The 19,079-nt window shown below is 43.9% G+C and overlaps 1 protein-coding gene across 4 annotated transcripts; it reads right to left on the reverse strand.

Annotated features, from left to right (window-relative positions):
• Positions 1-5,281: 5,281 nt before the first annotated feature.
• Positions 5,282-18,047, reverse strand: LOC121540789 (transmembrane protein 180). 4 transcript variants are annotated; one of them, XM_041849992.2, is made up of 11 exons: positions 17,971-18,047; positions 17,766-17,847; positions 16,946-17,041; positions 16,071-16,115; positions 13,106-13,364; positions 12,837-12,916; positions 12,181-12,630; positions 11,573-11,790; positions 11,052-11,223; positions 7,005-7,198; positions 5,282-6,812 (listed from the first exon to the last, which is right to left on the reverse strand). In XM_041849992.2, exons 5-11 carry the CDS (start codon positions 13,271-13,273, stop codon positions 6,562-6,564), a joined length of 1,533 nt encoding a protein of 510 aa, XP_041705926.1. In that variant the 5' UTR covers positions 13,274-13,364; positions 16,071-16,115; positions 16,946-17,041; positions 17,766-17,847; positions 17,971-18,047; the 3' UTR covers positions 5,282-6,561. The 4 variants fall into 4 exon arrangements, with proteins under 4 accessions (XP_041705926.1, XP_041705995.1, XP_045065801.1 ...); XM_041850061.2 differs by having other exon boundaries at positions 16,946-17,068; XM_045209866.1 differs by having other exon boundaries at positions 17,766-18,026.
• Between the last annotated feature and the right edge of the window lie 1,032 nt (positions 18,048-19,079).

Genomic DNA, 19,079 nt, shown 5'->3' on the forward strand with positions numbered 1-19,079 from the left:
AACCCTTGTTCAGAAAAGCAACACAAAATGCTTTAGTCGAGTGGCTATTAACAGCTACTCCAACAAAAAGCACTTACTGCACACAAAACCGGTCAATGCTTTTGTTACGGTTGCTGTTGTGACATGTAGGGACACATTAAAAAGTAGATGCTGTAATTCAATGCAGAATCAGACCCCAACTTAATAGCACTTTCTGTGGCCTGATAAAAGAAAGGTGCTCAAGTTGAAGTAGAATTCAGCATGTTCTGGAAAGCAGAGAGCTAAGGAAATGACCTCTAAGTAAAACAGTTACGACTACTGCAAAGAGAAGCACTTATGCGCTATGGATTCAAATAACGCTTCTGTTTGAAATAATGAGTGTGTTTCAATCAAAAGAAGAAGGATAGTATTATCAGGAGATGTTGCATAAGTCACGGCAAACTACCCCAACAAGTAGCACTTACTGAATTATGTAGACAAGTCAATGCTAGTGTTAGGGTACCAATTGTGACAGGTTTGGTAGGGAAAAGGCCACAGTTGGAGATCTCTGGTAAAGACTACTTACTGGTTTGGTAGACAACAGGCCACAGTCGTAGAGATCTGGTAAAGACTGCTTACTGCTTACTCCTTGAATACTCTGAACCCCTTTATTGAGTTGGCAGTCCTCCAAGGAGTCCAACTAAAGTGATTTTCTATCCTGGGACGTGCTCATTTTAAATATTATTGGACACCAACTGATAGCTGTGCCATTTGCGGCCAAGCCCCTTCCACACCTATTGTGAAATAAGTATTGGTCTTCATGCTAATGTGAGTATGCAGCTTACGACTGAGGTGCTCAAGGTTGATGAGTCGTATTCCACATGGTCAGCTAATTGTTGATATGAAAAATAAGTGTGTGATTAGGTACAAACAAAGCACACAACACATAAAAGCAAGCTTAGTGGCAAAACACAGTTAAGGCTACCCCAAAGAGAAGCACTTATTCATCCAGCAAAAAATGTATGCTTCCATTTAAGGTAACTGTAATGTGAAGCTAGTATAAAACACTTGTTCAGAAAAGCAACACAAAATGCTTGTAGTCGAGTGGCTATTAACAGCTACCCCAACAAAAAGCACTTACTGCACACAAAACCGGTCAATGCTTTTGTTACGGTTGCTGTTGTGACATGTAGGGACACATTAAAAAGTAGTTGCTGTAATTCAATGCAGAATCAGACCCCAACTTAATAGCACTTTCTGTGGCCTGATAAAAGAAAGGTGCTCAAGTTGAAGTAGAATTCAGCATGTTCTGGAAAGCAGAGAGCTAAGGAAATGACCTCTAAGTAAAACAGTTACGACTACCGCAAAGAGAAGCACTTATGCGCTATGGATTCAAATAACGCTTCTGTTTGAAGTAATGAGTGTGTTTCAATCAAAAGAAGAAGGATAGTATTATCAGGAGATGTTGCATAAGTCACGTCAAACTACCCCAACAAGTAGCACTTACTGAATTATGTAGACAAGTCAATGCTAGTGTTAGGGTACCAATTGTGACAGGTTTGGTAGGGAAAAGGCCACAGTTGGAGATCTCTGGTAAAGACTACTTACTGGTTTGGCAGACAACAGGCCACAGTCGTAGAGCTCTGGTAAAGACTGCTTACTGGTTTGGTAGAGAACAGGCCACAGTTGTTAACCTAACCCTAACCCTAACCCTAACACTTGAAAGCAGTTCATGTGGTCGTTTTTGGATCTCAAGAGCAGAGCCTCGTGGCAAAACACAGTTAAGGCTACCCCAAAGAGAAGCACTTATTCATCCAGCAAAAAATGTATGCTTCCATTTAAGGTAACTTTAATGTGAGGCTATGATAAAACCCCTGTTCAGAAAAGCAACACAAAATGCTTGTAGTCGAGTGGCCATTAACAGCTACCCCAACAAAAAGCACTTACTGCACACAAAACCGGTCAATGCTTTTGTTAGGGTTGTTGTTGTGACATGTAGGCACATGTAGGGACTCATTAAAAAGTAGTTGCTGTAATTCAATGCAGAACCAGACCCCCAACTTAACAAGAACACAACACATGAAAGCAGTTCATGTGGTCGTTCTTGGCACTCAATAGCAGATCCTAGTGGCAAAAAACTGTTAAGGCTACCCCAAAGAGAAGCACTTATTCTTCCAGCAAAAACTGTATGCTTCCATTTAAGGTACATTTAATGTGAACCTAGTATAACACCCCAGTTCAGCTAAAGTCCAAAGCGACTTACAGCCATGTGTGCATACATTTTTACGTATGGGTGGTCCCGGGGATTTCATGAAGCTGGTTGAGAGAATGCCAAGAGTGTGCAACGCTGTCATCAAGGCAAAGGGTGGCTACTTTGAAGAATCTCAAATATAAAATATATTTTCATTTGTGTATCACTTTTTTGGTTACTATATGATTCCATATGTGTTATTTCATAGATGGTAGCGGGTGAACCGGACGTGGCTCGGGTGGCTGAGGAATTTGATGATCTTCTTGGACTTCCTGTGACACCGGGTGCTGAAGATGTCCTGGAGGGCAGGCAGTGTGCCCCTTGTGATGCGTTAGATTGACCGCACCACCCTCAAACAGTCTCTTCTATTTGGGAAGACTTAATTTTGGCAATGGGTTGAATTGATTGATGCTGATAATTGTCTGTCTTTTGTGCTTCTGTTTTTTTTTTTCGTACTAGGATATGTCATGGGGAAAAAAATATGTATTCAAAATCATCGGCGCTAAACTGAATTATGAAGACAAGCTATCAAAAGGACTTATTCAAAAGAGGAGGAAATAGCCTACTGTCAATCATTAATGTATATATTTCTGTAATTAACTGATAATAAAAACATGGTGATATGAAAGAAATCAAGTTCATCACTTGTAATATACAATAAGTAGGCCTACTCTAGATGACGTGTATAAATGTGATAGCGACTGAAAATAATTATAGTAGTAATAGAGTAGTAATGCTGCAGAAGGTAATACGTGCAACATGAAACCCAAAACTAAATGGTAAATGCACCAATACAATTTCAATTCAAGGGGCTTTATTGGCATGGGAAACATATGTTTACTTTGCCAAAGCAAGTGAAATAGATAATAAACAAAAGTAAAATAAACAATAAATACATACATTACACAATACATTACACTCACAAAAGTTCCAAAAGAATAAAGACATTTCACATGTCATTTATTTCAATGGATTGCATAACATTAGGATAGTAAAAATATATTCCTGTTTTAATATATTACAGTAGAAAACAAACATTATTTCACGCGAGGTGCATGATGGGTACGCATGCGCACTTTAATTTTCACTTGCGAAACGGCAGGTGGCACTCTTGTGCTGATTTCGCCGTGCATTAGAGGCTGTCAGAGGTTCTGAAATCCACCATGTCATTGAAATCCAGCTTCAGTTCCAAAGAGAAAAAAGGATAATGTGTCGTAGTAAATATATTATGTTATACCTTGGTCTGACTAAAATCATGTGCATGACCCATCTTGTGTTGGGGCTTCGTATTTAATACAATGCACAAAGACTTCTATCTTGTCGGCCTTATCAGCAGGTGGCTATGGACAACACCCACGCCATAGGTCTCTCAGTTCACCCAAACTCACGAGTTATTGCTCTGAGGACATACACACACACACCCCCCCACACACACACACATACACACACACACACACATCATCATTGTTAAACATACACACATACACACATACACACATACACACACACACACACATACACACACATACACACACACACACATACACACACACACACATACACACACATACACACACATACACACACATATCATTGTTAAGCACACACACACAAAAACCCCCTTCTTTTAGGCTGAACATCTGAAGACAGACAACCCGACTCAGAGCCAATGCAATGGAAGTGACCTCGACCAACTCATCAGGACCAATCAGAAGATCAGAACTACTAGAATCAACCTACTTTATTTTATTGTATAAAATGTCAGCACACAATGTTTAGAGGCGCGCTCTCAGATATCTCCCTACGAGGTTGACGAACGGGTCCGTGCACGCTATTTACAGATATCTTTACCTCTGAATAAACTGCCTCATATTATACAATTATCCACCTTGTCCGAAAGTCTCTACTTGGTCTCCGTTCTCCAGTAAACTTGTGATCATCAACAAATGTAAAATGAAATTAACAACAACTGGGTCATTTTATCTCATGCAAAGTAGAATTATCCCCATTAGATCTTGGAATGTTTAGCATAATAACTTTTAATAGTGACAGAGATTATGGAGGAATTTATTTCTCTACCTGTCTGAACATGATTCCGTGCAGCACATATTTACTCTGAACAAAAATATAAACGCAACATGTAACAATTTCAAAGATTTGACTGAGTTACAGTTCATATAAGGAAATCAGTCAATTGAAATAAATAAATTAGGCTCTAATTTATGGATTTGCCCAGTACAGTTGAAACCTTGATTCATCCGAGAAGAGCACACTTCTCCAGCGTGCCAATGGACATCGAAGGGAAGCATTTGCCCACTGAAGTCGGTTACGCCGCCTAACAGCAGTCAGGTCAAGACCCTGGTGAGGACGTTGAGCACGCAGATGAGCTTCCCTGAGACGGTTTCTGACAGTTTGTGCAGAAATTATTTGGTTGTGAAAACCCCCTTTCATTAGCTGTCCAGGTGGCTGGTCTCAGACGATCCTGCAGGTGAAGAAGCTAGATGTGGAGGTCCTGGGCTGGCGTGGTTACACGTGGTCTGCTGTTGTGATGCTGGTTGGATGTACTGCCAAATTCTTTAAAATGATGTTGAGGCGGAATGGTAGAGAAATGTACATTACATTCTCTGGCAACAGCTCTGATGGACATTCCTGCAGTCAGCATGGAATGCTACATTAAACTGTCTACTAATTTAGCATGGAACCCTCTGCTAATCTGAGCAAAATACACAATTAATATCCACATAAGTAGGCAACAAATATCAGCAGAAACCATGTTTATGGATATCTGTCACACACATTATCATTGTGTATGCTGTGCAGTGAGAGCACCTATGTTTTGCCTGGTTAAAAAAATGTATAATGTAATGTGGTAACATTCCTTATTTTGTAATTAACAGCGTTCCACAACAGGCCTGAGGTGAGACACTTCACCTGTCCCAGTTGAGGAAATTAAGGTAGACCGGAGACAGACATGAGCTTCTGGGTTTGGTGCAAGGCTGTGAGCTGGACTTGTCCTGACAGAGCAGAAAACAGATCTGTGAAAGTGGGCAACAAGATACATTCCACAAGCTCTCAAGTAGTGGGATCACTTTAATAAGTCACAAAGATGGTCGGAAAATGGCAGATGCTACACTGAGCAGTGGTACAACCAGACAAACATTGTACAGTATTTTGTAACAAAACTGGCAAATACAGGCATCTCTGCTGTAAGGCTGTCTTGTAAGATATAACCTATGCTTTCCTTCTGGCCAATGAACTCAAATCATATTGTGCTGAAACGGCAATTCCTGAGTCACTCTAAAACACTTCCATGAAGGTGTCTTCAATATTTGACAAATTACAAGAATAGTTTTGTTTAGATAAATCAATTGATATGATGGAATCTCAGACTCCTTAACACTCAAGACAATTCATGTAGAACAGCATGTAGCAGCAGTATTAAAACTAACTTTGAAAAAGTATGGAATGTATTCTTCTCCATGATTATCATATATCGGGTCATCATGGCACAACAGTTTCATGTTCAGTCAAATCTGTTTCTCAATCCTCTTCATGGTCTATAAAAATGCATTTATTTCCTGACCTGGGGTACAAATGTAAACAGAGGATGTGAAGGGCCTTGTTTTGTTATAGCCACTGAAATGCTTTCACATATCAGGTTAAAACATAATGCGCGAGAAAACATTTTGGAGTTGGCAGTTATTTTAGTAGAAGTAGTCTCTAGTCAAAGTAAAATAAAATGTAAAAATATTTTTCACTTTTGAAAATGCAGATTAGTACTAGAAGTACTTAATGAAGACACAATAGCATGGTGATGGTCACAAACCTTATTGCAATTTTAAGAGCAACGTCTAGATGTTATGCTCATGTGCACACACGTTTTTAGTACTTAATATTTCTCTACACACATCAGAAAGATGAGTAATTACCTAGCTATGCAGCCTCTCGCTTTGGTTAACCACACTGTAATAGCAAGGTTGGTGACAATTTGTGTTCCTTTGGGGATGGAAATGCATTCCAAGCTGCGCCTCAACCTAGGATGATCGTCTACTCGCTGGATAAATGGGAGGCTTCACCTTTTCCCTACCCCAGAGAGGGGCATGAGCTTCTTATTCTTTGATTGACTCTGCTGTATCATTTGGTCATCAGTTCATACATAAATATAGTCTTTGTCCTCTTAATATCAAAATAAGGCAAGTTTCACACCCCAAAAATATTTTTGTCCCTGACTAGACAGTGGGATTTCATCAGTCATCAGTTCTCCAGTCTATGTTCCTCGCTGCTGACCCCAATGGCAGACTGTGGTATAGGATCATGCAGTTGAGTGAAGGTGCGGACGAGCTGGCCTCATATCAGATGGCCTTGACGTCCATGAGGTGGCTGTGCTGGGCTCCCTGCCTCTGGGCCTTGACGCCCTGCAGTCTGCGGCCGTGGAGGGTGAAGCGGGACCAGGCCATTAGCTGCAGCAGGGCGCAGGAGATGGGCACAAACACCAGCAGGTAGAAACAGCCCTGGCGCAATGGAACAGTGGAGACCGCTTGGCCCGAGACGGGGGGCGCTGCCGCAGAGTCCTGTACGGCGTTTCTCTCAAAGATATCGTAGCCTGGAAAGAGATAGGCAGATTAGAATAAATAACAGGCATGAATGTGTGGGAATCCGCCTAGAGTAAGGTTAGTGAAATTGGTTTGATTCTAGTTCATTCACAGTGACTGATTTCTGCATCTCTTCCATCTTCAAGGAGCTTTCATCAAAACAGACTTTTGTGCTTTCGCCCCCCTGTCCATATACAGTATACCTGTGTAGACACACAGCAGCCAGGTGCCGATGAGAGGGGCGAAGGTCTGGCCTGGCTTGGTTACCAGGGCCACCATGCCGAAGAGCAGCGCTGATGCCGCCTGCTGGCGCCGGTTCACCACAAAGTCCTCGTCCACCAGGTCCGTGATGACCAGGTTCAACAGCTTGCAGGTGCCCTCCGTAAACACTCGGTTACTGAGGGGGGAGAAGGATATTTCAGAGTTGTTACTGAAGAGTTGTCAACACTGTTTCCAACTGCTAATATACAATGATGTGGATTATACATCAGATTTTCCTGAGCGGGAGTTTAAAAGTAAGGGGAAAAAAAAAAAAAACTGGTCAAGGCATTTATATGAAGTCCAAAACCAATAGAGCAAAGCCTCTCCCCCACTCTGACTTTATCTCATTGTGCTCTATGATCAAATCAAATCAAATCAAATTTTATTGGTCACATGCGCCGAATACAACAGGTGCAGACATTACAGTGAAATGCTTACTTACAGCCCTTAACCAACAGTGCATTTATTTTAAACAAAAAAGTAAGAATAAAACAACAACAAAAAAGTGTTGAGAAAAAAAGAGCAGAAGTAAAAATAAAGTGACAGTAGGGAGGCTATATATACAATAGAATAAAGTGACAGTAGGGAGGCTATATATACAGGGGGGTACCGTTGCATAGTCAATGTGCGGGGGCACCGGCTAGTTGAGGTAGTTGAGGTAATATGTACATGTGGGTAGAGTTAAAGTGACTATGCATAAATACTTAACAGAGTAGCAGCAGCGTAAAAAGTATGGGGTGGGGGGGCAGTGCAAATAGTCCGGGTAGCCATGATTAGCTGTTCAGGAGTCTTATGGCTTGGGGGTAGAAGCTGTTGAGAAGTCTTTTGGACCTAGACTTGGCACTCCGGTACCGCTTGCCGTGCGGTAGCAGAGAGAACAGTCTATGACTAGGGTGACTGGAGTCTTTGACAATTTTGAGGGCCTTCCTCTGACACCGCCTGGTATAGAGGTCCTGGATGGCAGGGAGCTTTGCCCCTGTGATGTACTGGGCCGTACGCACTACCCTCTGTAGTGCCTTGCGGTCAGAGGCCAAGCAGTTGCCATACCAGGCGGTGATGCAACCAGTCAGGATGCTCTCGATGGTGCAGCTGTAGAATTTTTTGAGGATCTGAGGACCCATGCCAAATCTTTTTAGTCTCCTGAGGGGGAATAGGCTTTGTCGTGCCCTCTTCACGACTGTCTTGGTGTGTTTGGACCATGATAGTTCGTTGGTGATGTGGACACCAAGGAACTTGAAGCTCTCAACCTGTTCCACTACAGCCCCGTCGATGAGAATGGGGGCGTGCTCAGTCCTCTTTTTTTTTCCTGTAGTCCACAATCATCTCCTTTGTCTTGGTCACGTTGAGGGAGAGGTTGTTGTCCTGGCACCACACGGCCAGATCTCTGACCTCCTCCCTATAGGCTGTCTCATCGTTGTCGGTGATCAGGCCTACCACTGTTGTGTCGTCGGCAAACTTAATGATGGTGTTGGAGTCGTGCCTGGCCATGCAGTCATGGGTGAACAGAGAGTACAGGAGGGGACTGAGCACGCACCCCTGAGGGGCCCCCGTGTTGAGGATCAGTGTGGCAGATGTGTTGTTACCTACCCTTACCACCTGGGGGCGGCCCGTCAGGAAGTCCAGGATCCAGTTGCAGAGGGAGGTGTTTAGTCCCAGGATCCTTAGCTTAGTGATGAGCTTTGAGGGCACTATGGTGTTGAATGCTGAGCTGTAGTCAATGAATAGCATTCTCACGTAGGTGTTCCTCTTGTCCAGGTGGGAAAGGGCAGTGTGGAGTGCGATAGAGATTGCATCATCTGTGGATCTGTTGGGGCGGTATGCAAATTGGAGTGGGTCTAGGGTTTCTGGGATTATGCTGTTGATGTGAGCCATGACCAGTCTTTCAAAGCACTTCATGGCTACAGACGTCAGTGCCACAGGTCGGTAGTCATTTAGGCAGGTTATCTTAGAGTTCTTGGGCACGGGGACTATGGTGGTCTGCTTGAAACATGTTGGTATTACAGACTCAGTCAGGGACATGTTGAAAATGTCAGTGAAGACACTTGCCAGTTGGTCAGCACATGCTCGGAGTACACGTCCTGGTAATCCGTCTGGCCCTGCGGCCTTGTGAATGTTGACCTGCTTAAAAGTCTTACTCACATCGGCTACAGAGAGCGTGATCACATAGTCGTCCGGAACAGCTGGTGCTATCATGCATGCTTCAGTGTTGCTTGCCTCGAGCGAGCATAGAAGTGGTTTAGCTCGTCTGGTAGGCTTGTGTCACTGGGCAGCTCGCGGCTGTGCTTCCCTTTGTAGTCTGTAATAGTTTTCAAGCCCTGCCACATCCGACGAGCGTCAGAGCCAGTGTAGTATGATTCAATCTTAGACCTGTATTGACTCTTTGCCTGTTTGATGGTTCGTCGGAGGTCATAGCGGGATTTCTTATAAGCGTCCGGGTTAGAGTCCCGTTCCTTGAAAGCGGCAGCTCTACCCTTTAGCTCAGTGCGGATGTTTCCTGTAATCCATGGCTTCTGGTTGGGGTATGTACGTACGGTCACTGTGGGGACGACATCATCGATGCACTTATTGATGAAGCCAGTGACTGATGTGGTGTACTCCTCAATGCTGTCTGAAGAATCCCGGAACATGTTCCAGTCTGTGCTAGCAAAACAGTCCTGTAGCTTAGCATCTGCGTCATCTGACCACTTTTTATTAGCCGAATCACTGGTGCTTCCTGCTTCAGTTTTTGCTTATAAGCAGGAATCAGGAGGATAGAGTTATGGTCAGATTTGCCAAATGGAGGGCGAGGGAGAGCTTTGTATGCGTCTCTGTGTGTGGAGTAAAGGTGGTCTAGAGTTTTTTCCCCTCTGGTTGCACATTTAACATGCTGGTAGAAATTAGGTAGAACGGATTTAAGTTTCCCTGCATTAAAGTCCCCTGCTACTAGGAGCGCTGCATCTGGATGAGCGTTTTCCTGTTGATTAATGGCCTTGTACAACTCATTCAGTGCAATCTTAATGCCAGCATTGGTTTGTGGTGGTAAATAGACAGCTATGAAAAATATAGATGAAAACTCTCTTGGTAAATAGTGTGGTCTACAGCTTATCATAAGATACTCTACCTCAGGCGAGCAAAACCTTGAGACTTCCTTAGTATTTGATTTTGTGCACCAGCTGTTGTTTACAAATATACAGAGACCGCCACCCCTCGTCTTACCCGAGTCTGCCGTTCTGTCCTGCCGATGTAGCGTATAGCCTGCTAGCTGAATGTTATCATTGTCGTCGTTCAGCCACGACTCCGTGAAACATAAGATATTACAGTTTTTAATGTCCCGTTGGTAGGATAACCGTAATCTTAAATCGTCCATTTTATTCTCCAAAGCTTGAACGTTGGCTAATAGGATTGATGGGAGAGGCAGTTTACTCGTTCGCCGTCGGATCCTTACAAGGCACCCGGATCTGCGTCCACGATATCTCCGTCTCTTCCTCACGCGAATGACGGGGATCTGGGCCTTGTCGGGAGTCTGTAGAATATCCTTCGCAAACGCCTCGTTGAAGAAAAAGTGTTCGTCCAACGCGAGGTGAGTAATCGCTGTCCTGATATCCAGAAGCTCTCTTTGGTTATAAGAGACGATGGCAGAAACATTATGTACAAAATAAATTACAAATAACGCGGAAAAACACACATAATAGTACAATTGGTTAGAGGGCTGTAAAACGGCAGCCATCTTCTTCCGGCGCTGTTCTGTACTCTATGATAACAATGGCACTGTGCCAAGAGGACAAGTGGTAGGCTGAGCCCAGCCAATGGCCAGCCCCATATTGATAAAGGGATTGGTTGTTTTGCCTGACACACAACACCAAGCGAGACCCAATGCAAACAGAGCCACACAAAACTTTGCTCAGCTTTGGCAAGTATTGGAAAAACACATCACACTGGGTCCTTGATATGAAAATAACTTATATTACTTGAGTACATGACCTTGATCTCTAAAATGTGTGTGTCAGTACCTGGCGATGAAGATGCACAGCAGGGAGACCTGGTCGGCCCCGGCCAGCAGCATGGCCACACTGAGGGCTAACTTGACCAGGAACAGCCAGCGGATGACCGTGTAGACCCCGTAGCGCTGACACAGGGTCAGGAAATACAGGTTGTTCAGGTGGGGCGCTATGTAAGAGATCCCTGTCAGGAATTGAGAGCAAGTGTTAGTGGACTGAAAATACATTTGTTAATGTATGTAGACAAATAATAATAATATTAATTATTGATAATAATAGTAATTATAATAATAATTTCCTCACATTCTAAGAACTAATCTTCCCAAAAAGAAAAACAGACCAAAACTAATAGCCTGGGCCCAGATCTGTTTGTGCAGTTTTGCCAACTCCTATGGTCATTGTCAGACCAAATGTGGAATAGGCAAGACAGCACAAATCGATCTGGGACCAGGCTATGAAACTAAGCCCATTCCATGAATGACGCCTTTCCCTGGTCATGAAGCAAAACCAGCAGTAGTACTCTTGCGTCTTACCCAGCAGAATGGAGCCAGTGGAGGCAGAGATGCTGTCAGAGAGGAGGTGCTCCAGAAACAGAGGGAAGAAGTTGCTGTTGAAGTGGCAGTGAAACACCTGGACCAGGTTCATAGAGGCGAACCACATAAAGTTTCTGTGCTTGGAGAGCTGCCTTAGATACTCTCCTAGAGTGACTGGCTTCTCCTGCTGGGTCAGAGGGCTCTGGCCAATACTCAACCTGAGAGGGGGGGGATTAGTGAAAGGACAATCAGTGTAACAACACACACTACCGAGGGGATTGAGTCTGTAACCTGAGCAAGTGTTACGTTCATCTCCCTGCCAGATAGACTGTATGAGTGTGTGCAGAATGTGCATCAATGTTATTAGCTCACAATTCCACTACAGTCTCTTTAAAAATCCCATTAGCAAGCAATATCCCTCCCTGGCCAAGGCTGGCATAGACACCACAGGGTAGAAAGATGAAAGGCTTGAATTGAAGCCATAAAGTGAGTTGTTGGAAGCAAACCCACAAACAATGGGTGTTGTTCTGGTACCACTTGCTTGTCAGTGCATAATGTAAACCGAGTGTTTCTCAAGGGCATACACGATGAATGATTATGTCACCTACTCTTTGAGCGCCAGCGCCTCGTCCTGCCTCAGACGTGCCTCTTTCTCAAAGCGGCTCTTCAACAGGCGCGACACGGCGGCGAAGCCCAGTGCCGAGACGGCGGCCAGCGTCACGCAGAAGAGCCGGAACGAGTAGAAGTCGCCCTTGTCCCAGACGCTGTAGGACAGGAAGACGGAGAGCGAGCCCAGGGCGCTGAACAGCGAGCAGTGGAAGTTGAGGCGTGTGCGGTCGTCGGCCGACACGGCCAGGTCGGCCAGCAGGGCGTTGTGGTTGAGGTCCACCACGGTGAGGAAGCCGTCGTACAGGCACAGACACACCAGGAACTGGATGCCCGGCCGCGCCCACGACACCCAGAAGGCCAGGAAAGAGAGGGCGAACAGAGGGCCATTCCGGGAGAGGGCCGCCAACCGCTTTAGTACAACCTCTGGGCTGGAGATCTGGGAGCCAAACCTACAATCGAGGGGAGAGGGAAAAAAGGTTAATGCAACGGCAAAGATAAACTTCTCCCACTTTTCACTAACTGTGGTGTTCAACCGTGCTTTCAAGATAGAGAGAGGGAGAGTGAGAGAAAGAGAGAGACAAAGAGTTAAAAATAGGGAGGGAGCGAGAGAGGCACCATTGATTTGCGAAAGAGAGGAAAGAAAACGAGGTGTTACTGTGACGAGCTGAGGAAGGAGCGGTCACTCAGCCAGCCAAAGAGAGGGTCGTTCAAGCTGTTCCATATCAGGAACACTGCCTGTGTGGGCAGAGAGAGGGAGGAGTTAGTATAACAGACTAGGGTTAAACACCCTAACCCAGAAAAAAACCAGGGTATCAGTCTTTCTGCTTAAGCCAACACCGTTGTCATTGTCACACCGTCTAAAGCAGAAAGCTTCCAAACTACAGCTATTATAATAACCCATGGAAAGCAGGAACTGTCACTCACCTCTCCCACCCAGAAGGAGAGCTTGTCGATCTTGTAAACGGAGACAAAGGTCTCCACGTAGTAGAGCAGGAAGACGTTGTGCAAGATGGAGCCAAACAGGGCCAGGGAGCCGTAGAGGACTGCAGTGGAGACACCAGCGGAGACAGCTAGCCTCCTACCCATTCTCATCACTCAGCTGCTCCGTTCCCCGCCGCCACAACACGCTCATACAGTCATCCCACAGACCAGCCGGGGGCTAGGGGCACCACCGTACCCACTCCTGCCAGAGCAAACAACAAACATGTCAATAACCATTTGGAGGGCAGACTAAATGTGGATGTGTGAAGCAGTGGAGGCTGCTGAGGGGAGGACGGCCCATAATAATGGCTGGAACGGAGCGAATGGAATGGCATCTAACACCTGGAAACCATGTGTTTGATACCATTCGACTATTCTGCTCCAGCCATTACCACGAGTCCGTCCTCCCCAATTAAGGTGCCACCAACCACCTGTGGTGTAAAGTATGAGGTGGGTTAGGTTGCCCTACAGAGTGGGAGAAGAGACAGCTTGAGAAAATAGACATGAAGGAACAAGAGTAACACATAGCCTACTTACACACACAAAAAACAGACAATGGGCCATGTCTGAACAGGGAAGTTTCCATGACAGAGATCAGAGTAATTTCACACACTGAGGGCCATTCAATGCATTATAAACACAGTCTGGATCGCAGGGCTGTGTAAGCAGGTGGGGGGGGAGCAGGCTGTTTCCATGGTGACCCCATACTCTATTCATTAGGTGAGAGTGAAGTTATTGTGAGCAGTAACTGAGCCTTAGACTGTGTCCCAAATGGCACCCTATTCTCTACATAGTGCACTACTTTTGATCAAAGCCCTATGGGCCCTGGTCAAAAGTAGTGTGCTATATAGAGAACAGGGTGCCATTTAGGACAGCATTCGTTTATCCTGTGTCTCCTCTGGCCTGGCAAAGCTGGATGACAGGGGAGGGTGTAATCCTATCCTCTGATCACTGTGATTATGGGGTCCGTCTCAAGATACTAACTACACCATTCTCATAAAAGCCATTGGCTGGCCTCTTTCACACAGGAAGAGAGACACAATTTAAAAGGCACCAAATCTCTTCATGCTCATATTCTAGCTTTTGGTCCTTATTTGTTCTATGGTTGGTTTTGTAGGTAGGCCCTCTTTTTGCCTGAGGCAAACTAAGGTGTAGCCTTGCTTTGTCCTCTGTCAAATGTCAATTAAGGAAAGTTGCCTTACTTCAATATTGTTATGTTATGTTGAATCACTTCAGCAAATAATTAGCTCATCTGCTATTTGTTAACTGGGTGGAGCATTGCATTTAGCTTTGCAGCCTAAGAATAATGTTTTTCCATATCCTCCTTTTGTGGCCTGGTGGTTTACTGCTGTAGTTTTGCCAACTGTAAAGTGAAGCCTAGAGGCAGTTATTCCCCACAATTATCCAGCATGACTCTCCCTTCAGGCACAAGTCTCACACGTGGCATCCAATGGGAAAAATATATAGCCTAGGCTCTGGCTTCTAGCTCCACATCTGCCTGTTAGTTGCTACACCACACAAGCCATGGCCCTGTTCTACCACTATGCCATTTGACAGAAAACAGTGAAATCAGTCAACTTGCAAAAACAAATTCTAAACAATTACATTTTCTTCAGTTCTCACTAGAGAAACTGCACACAGAGTTCTGGTTAGACTAAATGTCAACAAATACAAGTACAGCAAGTGCCAGCTGTGTCTGATCTCATCAGATCCATGTGGTGGAGCAGAACGACTTCGCTGCATTGTACTGTATCACATCTCAAAATGTGATTCACATCCCACTCGACTCAACTTATCTAATCTTCTGTGAACAGGTAGCAGAGTAGTTTGTGTACAGTATAGTTCAGTGCACCTCTAAATAGGGTAGAACCTAGTTCTAATGGATGCCAGGGCAGCTCTCACCTGCCTATAGAGACTGGAGAGGCTTCTTGGCAGAGACAGTAGGTCGTGATTATCAGCCAGTCAAGACATTGGGTTGGTAGCTAGTTAGTACCTATCTAAATTATTTAAATCTAGTTAGTGAGATATCTGTACACATATAGCTAGTTAGCTAAACAATACGGTTGCTGCCCCGTATTAGAGACATTTGTCCAGTCCTTCCACAGGTTACAGTAGCTAGCTGCATCCGCTGACGAGTGTAGGGTTGATAGCTGGTAGCTAGGCTAACCAGTAACCAACGAGTTAAGTAGCTAGACCTGTGGTTAGACCAAGCGCCTAACCACAAAGAACATGTACTTACCATCATCATTGAATGAAGCCTCTGAAACGAGTGGGAAACCTTGCTAATCAATACAATTACAACAGGCAGCTGCTAGCAAGCCACAGTTTACATTAGTATACGTCACATCAACCGTTTATCAGCCACGCCCACTGGGCTGATCACGAATCGGATTTCAGAAGGGTTTCCCCACCATAGAGATAGATAGAGGACTCATCTTTGTATTTGTGCTATTAAGTGTATTTGACAGCATGGGCAGCGCCATTGAGGCAATCGCCATTTTGAAGTTGTCAAGTTTCTTCTTCACGATTGGCTGATCCCTCCTGATGACCCATTTGGACATTACTCCAACAGGGTCACCAGGAGGAATCAGCCAATGAAGTTGAAAGTCCCACCCAGTTGATTAAATTAAGATTAACTTAAATTAAATACAATTAAATTTAAAAAATGAGGATGGTAGAAGCCCTCAATGGCTCTACCCACGCTAATAAGGCATTTTGGCCACTAGTGCCATCTATCATTGGGGTCGTTGGAGTGGATCACTTTTATCAAGTCGGTGACCACCGCCTTTCAACGTTTATTGCATTATGGGTATAAAAATTGTCCAACTTGCGCCTACAGGTCAACTGCATGAACTTTAGAACAACCATGTGATCAAAGGTCATGAAGTTTCGACTGCAGTCGACTTACATTTTCTGCAGTTGCTCCTCACCAGCTGCAACTTGAAGCCATCACCTGCAATGTGGGAGGCACTATTTGTCAACCAATCATTTGAGTTTTTTTTGTTTGACCCACGCTAACCTAACGTAGCATGCATAAAATAAACTACATACTGGTCTTGAGGAGAAAAACTGTTGGGGGAGGTTCTCTTCTGCACTGTTTAAACTATTTGTACGTCGCTCTGGATAAGAGCGACGTACAAATTGTAAAATTGACTGTGTCCATAAAATGTATATAGTATGTATAAGCTGGAAGTAGAGACCTAAGCGTTGTTGTTCACTAGTTTACTCCAATTAGGGAAGGGGTGGTGGGGTTGGAAAGTAATAAAGGGAAATATATTTTTTAAAAGGATATGTATGTATGTGTATATGTATATATTTGCAAGAAAAAAAAACATATGGGGGATTGGAAGTGATGCAATTACATTGATGGAAGTTACAATCTATTTGCAATATTAAAGCTGACCCCCCCAAAAAAAACAAAAAACAAAAAAACATTGTTGCAATATCTTACCAATGTCAAATAAACATAATGATTCTTTCCTTTTCTCTGTTGTCCTTGATAGGTGATGGGTTGCTGTTTGTAGCTGCCAGGCAAGAAGAACTGAGTCCATAGATGTCTATCTGAGCAACTACCATCTATGGAATTCAGTTCTCATGGCCAAACGCTCATTTGCAGCATCAGGTAGGCTTGTTGTTTTCCAAAATTACATTTTATTAGTAGACCAGAAAGTAGTACACCAGAAAGGCCAGAAGCAAATGTTTTCATAATGAATTGTTGTTTTATTTGGTAGACATCTTAATAAGAAATGACATAGCACTGACAACATTTAAAACCATACATACCTCTATCTTTGACAGCACATCTTGGTGCTTATGCCCTGTGAGAGTCCATTGAAAGTACAGCGCTAGGGCTGGTTCAAAACCCTCCAAAATCCCCAGCTGGAATGACAGTGAAATGTCCATTAACTGGAAAAAGAGTAGCCACGGTATTTCATGATAGATTTGCAGAGAAAACATTTTACATTTTAGTCATTTAGCAGACACTCTTATCCAGAGCGCCTTACAGTTAGTGAGTGCATACATTAAAAAAAAATATCCACAACCCTGGCGTTGCAAGCGCCATGCTCTACCAACTGAGCTACCCACATGAGAATGAATGAGTCAGGGTTATCTCTAGGCCACTCTCTGAGTCATGGCATACAGACATGTGTGATCAGACAGTCTGTGTGAGTCAGATGAGGCCCAGGGTGGGCACTTGAGTGTGTAGGCCCTACATGGAATAAGACACGTACAACACATACCGTAGGTAGGCTATAGCCTGTCGTGATATGCATGTTGTGGACCAGTGTAAAGTGAATAATTGATCTTTGTCTTTCATTGAGTCTGATTTAAGTCACAACTGTTTAATCTCTCTCTCTCTCTCTCTCTCTCTCTCTCTCTCTCTCTCTCTCTCTCTCTCTCTCTCTCTCTCTCTCTTTCTCTCTAGCAGTACAAGTATGGGGATAAACCACAATAAATGATCAAAACGATCCACTTTACTAAGGTTTTATTTCACTGAATAAAATTAGATAGAGATCAGTCACAAGCAACTGTTAGGGAGACTAGTACAACAATCTTGAACAGCATTGCCATAATAATACAATAGAGAGAATCACTAACTTACCCCTTTACATTTCTCACTGACATTGAAGTTACACTGGTCCCCGGTTGACATTGTCACTGTTACCATGTTGTACAACAGATCCCTGTTGAATGAAAAAGCCTACTTTCATCCAAAGAAAACTATGTTCTGTCTTCAGTTTGACTTCGATTATTGCAAGGCTTTCTGATACATACTAGCATTAGTGTAGGACGAGCTCTCTACATACCCTCTGTGCCATATGTGTCTCTGTGTCTGTCTTTCTACATGTTGAGCCAAGCAGTCACTTCCAATTATGAAGGGAAGGGGTGGGAGGGAGCCTCTGAATCAATACAAATATACAAAGCAGTTCTGAGAATAGAGAAACAGCTGACTGGCTGCCCGGCCCTTGGTTCCCATACAAATACAAAGGGGATTGCTTGGAGGAGGAACTAGGAATTCCCCCAGTTGAGATTAAACTGTAACATAGTCCAGAGAGATGGGAACTAAAGATGGACTATGGACTGGAGGAAGAAAAACTTGGGATACAATGAGATGTTTTCAGATCATGTCACCCTGTAACCTTTGTGGGTTTTTAAAAAAAGAATTTATTTTTTGTATGTTTTATTAGATTGGATAGAGATAAAGAGGTAGAGATGAAAGGAAGGGGGAGAGCCATGCTTGCAGCTGTACACAGTACATGTGATTCTAGAGGCAGCAGCTTAGACCGCTAGATCACCCCAGGGCCCATGCCATTGTTTGGCTTTTTTTATTAGGAGTGTTTTATTGTATTGTTGTAGGCTATAAAATGCTACTGTATGTCTCAGTATGAGGTGAATCCCTGAAAAGGGAGCTATTTGGGCTTTTCTGTCTCTATCTGGGTCTTGTGTGACATTCATTTACTTCCTGAAAACCTATCTATTTTAATTGTATAGCCTCCAAAAACAGGTAATTGCCTCTGGGATCTTAAGTCTCAAGCTTATCAGAGTAGGAGAGCTGATTTATTATTTTGCGGTTTGATCAGAATGAATAAGATTTCATGGATGGGGACCTGATCCTAGATCTACATTTTAGCAGATGCTCTTATCCAGAGCGACTTACAGTTAGTGAGTGCATACATTTTTCATACTGGCCCCCCGTGGGAAACAAACCCACAACCCTGGCGTTGCAAGCGCCATGCTCTACCAACTGAGCTACAGGGGACCTGATCTACACTCTTACTCTGAGAGCTTGATACATAGGAGAAACACTCTTTTCACACCACTTCGATTCAGCTACAACCGGAAGTGACTTTTTCGTAGACTTTTCTCTCCAAACTTGCTACGAAAATCTCTTCCAGTCATAGCTGCATCGAAGTGG

This window comes from Coregonus clupeaformis, chromosome 1, assembly GCF_020615455.1.
Source record: "Coregonus clupeaformis isolate EN_2021a chromosome 1, ASM2061545v1, whole genome shotgun sequence".
NCBI lineage: Eukaryota > Metazoa > Chordata > Actinopteri > Salmoniformes > Salmonidae > Coregonus > Coregonus clupeaformis.

What these genes read in the sequence shown, in the direction of transcription:
- LOC121540789 (XM_041849992.2), bottom strand. Translation starts at nt 13,273, where the DNA reads ATGAGAATGGGTAGGAGGCTAGCTGTCTCCGCTGGTGTCTCCACTGCA. An exon ending in TCTCCTTCTGGGTGGGAGAG is followed by an intron (nt 12,917 to 13,105) that starts GTGAGTGACAGT and finishes CTGCCCACACAG; the next exon opens with GCAGTGTTCCTGATATGGAA. An exon ending in GAGGCGCTGGCGCTCAAAGA is followed by an intron (nt 11,791 to 12,180) that starts GTAGGTGACATA and finishes CCCCCCTCTCAG; the next exon opens with GTTGAGTATTGGCCAGAGCC.